At 39.2% G+C, this 8383-nt stretch overlaps 1 protein-coding gene across 1 annotated transcript; it reads left to right on the top strand.

Moving 5' to 3' along the window:
• Nucleotides 1-679: 679 nt before the first annotated feature.
• On the top strand, nucleotides 680-4661 carry LOC139450305 (uncharacterized). The gene is made up of 2 exons (XM_071231985.1): nucleotides 680-758; nucleotides 1557-4661. The coding sequence occupies exon 2, from the start codon at nucleotides 2545-2547 to the stop codon at nucleotides 4309-4311; it is 1767 nt and encodes a 588-aa protein (XP_071088086.1). The 5' UTR covers nucleotides 680-758; nucleotides 1557-2544; the 3' UTR covers nucleotides 4312-4661.
• Nucleotides 4662-8383: the final 3722 nt, after the last annotated feature.

Below are 8383 nucleotides of genomic sequence, written 5' to 3'. Positions count from 1 at the left end.
GTCCCCTAAATACAGTCAAACCCATGGATGATATGTTAAAAGTCAGGAAACAGAGTACAACAAGTTGCACGTTGTTTCAAAGGGATCGCAAATAGCTCTCGTTATTCCAGATCAAGTTTCTTCCCGAGGAATTGATAAGATAACCGTATTCCCTCTATTACACGTCCCGCCCAAACTGACGCCAGTCATACGATCTGCCTAAAACAATAGAAGCCGGGCCTCCAATAGACGCCGCGCCCACAGTTTCCTATGTAGTACTGTCATATGTTGGTGATTAATAATGACCATTTGCTGTAAATATACCCTTTGTATGACTGTAGAATTTGGGAGTCGTTAAGGTGACGAGTTGCACTGTGCCAGCTTTAAACAGAATAGACTCCGGATGAACAGTTTGCGTGATATTAACAGACCTCCAAGCGTCTAACAGAGGAAATACGGTATGTGGAGACTATTGTTCACTATGCCGCCAAGTCATATCCGAAATTCATACGTGTGAAATCCCCAACGTCGCTGTCAGTGATAAAAATGTCCTAGTTTTTTAATGCTCCAATAAACACACAACACAACCGCGTGGGACTCATGGTTATTATTGAACTTATGTCACTGTGTTATGAACACTGTCGAGGACGGATGCGTGAACGGCCGACTGACGACGTTATTTGTGATGAAGTTGGGATGTCGGGCTGATGACGTTCTGTCGTAAAATGACCATGTGTATGGGAGGTAATTTTCCAAATAGGAAAATTACAGAATAATTTGTAAGTATGTGTGTATAGTAACACGTAATATATGAATAGTGTTTCTACTAACATGGCACGCTGAAGACCTCCCCCGTGAAGATCCGGGTTAGAATTGGATTTCAGTAACCGTGCTTGTCTAACAGGTGACTAACGGATCGGGTGGTCAGACTCGCTGACTTTGTTGATGCATGTCAATCGCATTGTTTGAAGGTCATAATGTCAATCGCAATCACTGGATTGTCTGTTGCAGACTTGATTATTTACAGACCGCTGCCATATATCTGAAATATTGCAGATTGCGGCGTTAAGAGTGGATTGTGTTGCATGTATCCCGCAGTAGGTATACAACATTTGTTTATCGCCTGTTGTTTTTTGTCTCTTGAATGATCTTTTAACTTCCTTCACAACCAGTTTACTTGATAATACCAACTCAGGTTATATATATGACATCAGTAACACAACCAATCATCTAGTATCCTCGGTTCCAAATATGTACAATTGGGCAGTTCCTTCCCCGGGGTGTGAAGAGCTCGTTCGTAATAAGTGTGTAGACATCTTGATTGAATTAACTTAAAGTCTTTCGTTTATTTATTGCGTTAGGTCAAGGCGCCCTTTTGTCGCCAGCTGTGTTCAACACTGACGTAATATATAAAGTGACTCGCAGTGTCGCATTCCTTTTACACTTCAGAATCACTTTGATAATTATATTGCCCCGTAACTTGTAGGAGGAAGGAAAGAGAATATGTACCGAGTATATATAACACGATTGTTAATAGTGAAGTAGGATCATAACTATGTTTAATTTAATGCTTTCAGGGCTACAAATCCATGGCGTATGGGGGATCATATGTGTTGCTGTAATCAAGAATGAGACGAGATTTTACTATGGACACTGAATAACTGGGGTGGTGAAACTCGTGATTCAAGAGCTATCATGAGTTGGTACAAGGCGTGTAGACTGACTGGAACGTATCTTGATAATAACTGAATGGATACTTTGCAAGGGGTTAAATCACTCTGTGTTTGTAGTAAACTGCATGACGTTTTATGTGGATTACAGAAAACAGGCATATTTTGCTGAAGTATTTGGAATGGTAAGGAACAAATTGAATGAAAGAAATACCTTTCAGGAATGTTTACTCGTGTGTGATCGGTCACCGTGACATTAATTGAAAAAATGGTCGTATTATAATATCTTCAACAATGTCATTTGTGACTTGCATGTCCTGATACGATGATATAACATTTTCCTTAGCGAATGGTTCTGAAAGAGAAAATAGCCCAATGCTTTGCGTAAGTCAAATGTGTATGTTTGATACCATTGTCCACGAGACGGGCAAAAAGAAGGCATTACAACACCCTTGTGGTATGGCTATCACCTTTGTGTTTCTGTTCACAATAACAGACTGACTAGATTATTAAAGAAGCAGATAAAAGTGAGTATGGGGGGAACAAGGGCTATTCATCAATGAGGAACCAATCTTTACTATTCAGGGAAAATGGATTGAGGTCTAGGAGTGAGTGAGTATGGCTTTACGCCGCTTTTAGCAATAGTCCAGTAATATCACGGCGGGGGACACCAGAAATGGGCTTCACACATTGTACCCATGTCGGGAATTAAACCCGGGTCTCCGGCGTGAGGTCCAGGAAGCATGATCATGCTTGCATGTATTAGTATTTAACATCTAGACCAGCACTTATTAAACTCGGAGATACAACATTAATCAAGAATATTTGTCCGTCATGAGCTTATGGGACTTTCATTTGAAGATGGGTTTTGCATGTGTATAAATGTATTACTAATATGTCAATACTTATGGAGTCAATAGAAGAACGTGCTTTGCAATATCATCGCGTGGACTTTGTGAGGAGGCTCAACATTTCTGATTATGTTCTTGATTTCTTATTACAAGAAGGAGGTATTTCTGATCTGACATATGAAGAAATTAGTTCTAAAGAAACCAGACAGAAGCAAGCTACGTTGCTCATTGACAACGTCATCCGGAAAGCTATTGTACCATTATTCATCAAAGGACTTGAATATGGGAACAGCCACCTCTATCTTGCTAGAAGACTAAGACAGACAATCAAAGACCTTCAGGGGCAAGAGGATCCTGGCCTAAGAGGTTACAGTCATGCTCCATCAACAGACCATGTGAGCCATGAACCTTTCTTAAGTGGTGAATCTATTGCTCGATCACAAATAGACACTATCAGCAATGGCACATGTCTTTTCGATCCAGATGCTACCACCGTCCTTGTATGTGCAGGGACTACCCAAAAGGACTGTGTCAGAAGTTGTACTTACAGAGAACAAGCTATTCATTCGGGAAAAGAACAGGCTAAAATCATATATTCTAATAATGAGGATGGCTTTGATAATGAGACAGTTTCAAAATACAGAGCTGCAGAACCCACTGAAACCATTGTTCAGCAACCAAGGAAGGTTGCTATTATGGATGGAAAGAAGCTGCATTATCATTTGAAATTGATGTCTCATGATGGAAAGAAAAATGAATTTGCTGATTGTGTTACAAAATACAAGGCTATGTACGGCAATGATTCAGATGTCATGTTAACTCTTTTAGACGCTGAAGTAGAGAGCCGAAGGCTGGTGTATGACACTGAATTGCATAGAGGGGATATATTTGATGAGATGGAGAGGCTCCTGAAAACATCATCCCAGCCTTTAGCTGCAACAATGATGTTCCTCGCCAGAAAAGGATCTGCTAGGACGATGAAAGAGTCACTAGAAGTGGGTATGGATATGCTTGAAGATGCTCGAGCTCTCGCCGAGAGGATTGAACCATGCAAGGACACAGGGATGGTTGTGTATATACAGATTAACATCCTTCTACAAATCTACGAGAAAAACCCTCTACTGAATATCAAACGGGACATCATCAATAAAATCGACGAAGCTATCAATGTCCACTTTGCCGAAAGTTTACCTTTACTTCGGGAAGACTATTCCAGGATGTTGTACTTGAAACTGGTATTCTGTTATCTTGGTATTGGGTTGTTTGGAAACTGTATAGAAGGCTGTGTTACTTCTGAGGATGATTTGAGATCTGCCGAGGCATGTCTGAGATACATTGACTCACAGCAACACACTTTCGACAACAGGAGAAAGATGTTCTACTTCATGGCGAAGTCAGTTCTCTGTCGGAAACGGGACAATCAAAAAGACGCTTTGGATTTTGCCAATATGGCAGAACAAAAGGCCATATGTTGTGGATATATGAAGGAGTTGGGACCAATTCTAGAACTCACTGGTGATCTCAAAGAAGAGGTTGAAAGCATCGAGCTACAGGAACGTAAAACAAGACAACATGAAATCGAGAATGAGTTGAATGGACTCGTCTTGGAGAATATGCTGAAGAAAAAATCAAACCAATGGGGCCCTGAACTGGATGTTATTGGGAGAGAAGTCAATAGGAAATATCATAAACAATTACTTTGTTTTGGTATACTGGTTTGTTTAGCTGTCTGTGTCATTGTCTCTTATTCATTTTCAGATGAAGCAATAGACATCATTTCCCTTATGTATAATACATTAACACAACAATGATGTGACGTGGCTGTTTGAACTCGAAGATGTTGATACATTTCAGTCAACGTACCCCATGACCATGGTTTGTAACTTGTCAAAGTGAGTCAGTCTTATCAACAGAACCTTGTTCCTCATGATACTCATCAGTATTAACGGCTTCATGACTTCATTAGTTTCCTTATTGAATGCGTGATTTCTTCTGTTTTTACCCACGGTAAGCATGAGGATAAAATGCTTACGTTTACTGACACTGAAGAAAGCTGACTTAGTTTTCGTTTGATATCCTATTGTCAAGGTCTACCAAGGTTTTCATATTTGTGATTGATGACATTAACTCAAATGTGTGCATTGCCTATATCATCTTTAGGGTAATGATTTTTAATAGCACCAATGTAGAGTTTTCAAATCAATTTAAATTCTTAGTATTAGTATTATTATGATACAGATTAAACTAAATAGGTGCAGCAAAGCGTATTTGGGTGATCCTGGCTCAGTCAGGCTGGTTAGACTCATCATCAGCTACGAGCCTGACCACCCGATCCATTTAGTGTCCTTTTACGACCAGCACAGGTTGCTGATGACTTATTCTTACCTGAAATCCCAAGGAGATATATTGGAACAAGATTAACAGGCTCTCTCCGCACCAATTACAGTTAACTTTGAGTTTCAATTCATTTAATGCTTACTTTAATATGTGTCAGCTTAAGAACGTAGACAACAATCTAATTAACTTGACATGGGTGAAATTCGTGCATTATGTATGTTTCATGTGGTTGAATAAATGTCTTTTAACACGTGGATCCTATTTTAGATCTATTGAATACTATCTAACGGTGTCATGGCGCACCGAAGCATGCCAGATCGATTTTACCCAACGTGGCTAACTGCAATACAAGTAGATAAGTTGCAGGTGTATCTAATTTTAGGTATTTTGATTGTCATGTCGCCTCAAAGGACAAATGCTTGCTGTAATTTTCCAGTTGTACCTGGCGAGGGAAGCAAAAACAGCAAAACAATCATGACCACCGACTGTCAAAAACCAGCGATCGTATGTTCGTCATACATGTTACCTTGACATAGCTAGCTTGAATACCCAGTTTCGAGTCTGAATCACCGCCCCCATGCTTTTCATGTACTGAATAGTTTGTGGTGAATATTTCGAATTTCGTTTTCCTCCATACTAAGGGCTTCTTCCAGCGGTGACTTAATCATATAAATATACACCCTCGAATCATTGTAAACTTACAACGTTGGCACCTGTCGGTCTCGGCGGTACAGGTAGTTTTTAACCGTCGCTTGAAACATACGACCTTCCAGGTGCGAAAAAATCAATCTCTTTCAAGTAATTTGAATATCATTTCAAAAGGGTATCAAGTAAAGGCGAATTCGACAGGTACATGCTTAAGCAGTCTGTGAAAACATGTCGTTCTATACAACAGCAGGAGGTCACAATTGCCATAGAAAGCCACATAATCAGAGGCAGCAGGGTGGAAACGTAATGCTGTTGAAGCCATGATAATAAAAGCAACAAAACCCTTTCCATAACCATAAGAAATATTTGCTGGAGCAGAGTCCATTGTTCGATTGCAAGCATGAGCATGTGTTTATGAATCACTGTCAGTAGCGCACAAATGTGTATAAATGCGGGTATGTTCTCTGAATATCAGTTTCAAATTAAAATCATTATGTCATTTCCCAGATAATTAATGTTACTGAATCGTAAATATATGCAGTTTGTGTTTAAAATTAAACAAGGGCTCTTCTTTAAATTATTATTCATCGAGGAAACATGTCATATGTATCTTTCTGGTAGAGCGTCAAAGTTATTCGCTGTTCCTAAAGCGTTTTTTTTTAGATGTAGATACCCTGCTGTGTGTTGTTATTGTACCATGGATAAAATAACACCAATCGGAGGAAATTACTCTTTACTATGTTGATACATAAAAGCCCAAAAAACATTTCAATTGTCAAAACATTAAATTTCAACGCCAACAGAATAACCAGTCTTGATGATAGGTGTAAAGGGCAAAAGTTGTTTTGAAATTGACGTGAATAGGTTCACCTGTTGGGTATGGCCATCTTACATTTAGGACTACCTGTGTTGGTTACCTGGTTTTAAGGTCAGTTCATGTTTTATTTTGTTTGTTTGTTTGTTTACACTCCACACTCAGCAATATTCCAACTATATGACGGCGGCCGGTTAATAGGCAGTCAGGACCAGACAATCCAGTGATTAATATTCATGAATCCGGTCCGGGTACGATTGCCTGCAATCAACTAAGTCTTCGTGCCTGACCACCCGATTCAATTACTGAAATTATATGGAAAATGTATTCTGCCATGAACGTTCAAACGTTGTTTATTTAATACACTGAGGACAAAAGAAATTATACCGAGTTTGTTTTGTATGTAATTGAAATTTGATAGAACTGTTGTTAAATTTGATGCAACATTCCTCATTCCTGCAACAGTTTGTAAAAAGTATTCTGTGGCAGGGTAAATTTGTGTAAAAGAATTGGTACAACGGAGATTGAGATAAAAAATGAATTTGCATCCACATGACGACTTGTATACGGTAGTGAGAGAGTTTGGTTTGGTTTCCCTTTGGACATTATTTTAGTTATATCAGGGTGCGTCAGCTTCGTGTGGGGGGAAAGCCCGCAGGGATGCAGGTCTCAGACGTTTACCACTTTGGTGAAACCAAATGTTATGTTGCTGACAAATGACATATAATCAGAGCGAATGAAGGATTTGAACCCACAATCGTAGTTTCCTGATATACCTAAGGGACGCAATTCTGCGCAGCGACCTACACAACATAATGGTGGAAAATACCATTTAATCGTCACAACTCTATGTCTATGTATACTATGTTTATATTCGTGTGACTGACTTATTCTGAAACTGAACCCTACACTCCATGTTTGCTAACATTACAAACCTGGGCCGAATGTGTATCTAGATGTTCTTAACGACAGCTGAATTGACTGAATAACATTTCCGAAAAAGATAAATTATGTGTTTTATTAAATAAACTATGGAAGTACTCATCCCACTTTTGAAGAAAACTTTGTCAGTCCTTAGTTACAAATTACCTCCCCTTGACCACTTGTGCATCAGTAATTGCAGTAGGGCTTATGGAGCTCCGTCCTTTACGATGTTCACGCCAAAATGGCGGATGTGCTTATCCCCACCCACCCTCCCGGTTGTTGTAATTGGGTTGTTTTGTCAGTCCTGCCCCGGACGTCGACCTTGTATTTATTACATGACACACTGTTTCTTCTTGCCTTTGTGCATCATAGTTGCAGTCTTATCATACCGTTTTTTAATATCTATATAGTTAAGTGAGTGAGTGAGTTGGGTTTAACGCCGCTTTTAACATTATTCCAGTTATATCGCGGCGTGAACATTATTCCAGATATATCGCGGCGTGTCAGCTTAATGTGGGAGGAAAGCCCGACGTGATGCAGGTCTCAGACGTTTACCACTTCGGTGAAACCGGCGAGCACGGGTATGGTGCTGATAAACCTAGAAACAAAATCAGGGTGAACCGGGATTCGAACCCACAATCATAGGTTTCTGGCGTGTCCAGGGGACGCAACTCTGCACAGCGAATCGCGGCGCCTTAGACGACTGGGCCCCCCGTGCCCCCCTATATAGTTAAGGTTAGATTAATGTTTCATCATTTCCAGTTGAATTATATAAAAGCTTTGTTCGCAAAAACAGCATATTAACTTAAACAGTTCTGTAATATACACAATGTATTCAAATTCATTATATTCTGTAATATACACAATGTATTCAAATTCATTATATTCTGTAATTTACACAATGTATTCAAATTCATTATATTATCTTCAAATTTCAACCTATATGTTCACAAGAATCCACCTTCTATTTATTTGTTGGTATTATGAAGATCTTACAAAAATTATATCTGCCAGAAAGTAGTGCTAAAATATCTTGTCATTTTGGGGCACTAAGGATTAATCTTTATTGAAAAAATATCACATTTCTTATTATATGCTTATGAGAAGAGAAAACTGCTTGTAATGAACTGACATAGCCCTTGTGTGTGTGTGTATTTATA

This window comes from Haliotis cracherodii, unplaced genomic scaffold (assembly GCF_022045235.1).
Source record: "Haliotis cracherodii isolate W230 unplaced genomic scaffold, xgHalCrac1.p SCAF_8, whole genome shotgun sequence".
In the NCBI taxonomy this organism is placed as follows: Eukaryota; Metazoa; Mollusca; class Gastropoda; order Lepetellida; family Haliotidae; genus Haliotis; species Haliotis cracherodii.
The sequence above is the reverse complement of the archived record's forward strand: the minus strand, read 5'-3'. Positions and strand labels throughout refer to the sequence as shown.

Excerpts from the sequence above, each read along its gene's own strand:
- LOC139450305 (XM_071231985.1), top strand. The coding sequence starts at position 2,545 with ATGTCAATACTTATGGAGTCAATAGAAGAACGTGCTTTGCAATATCAT.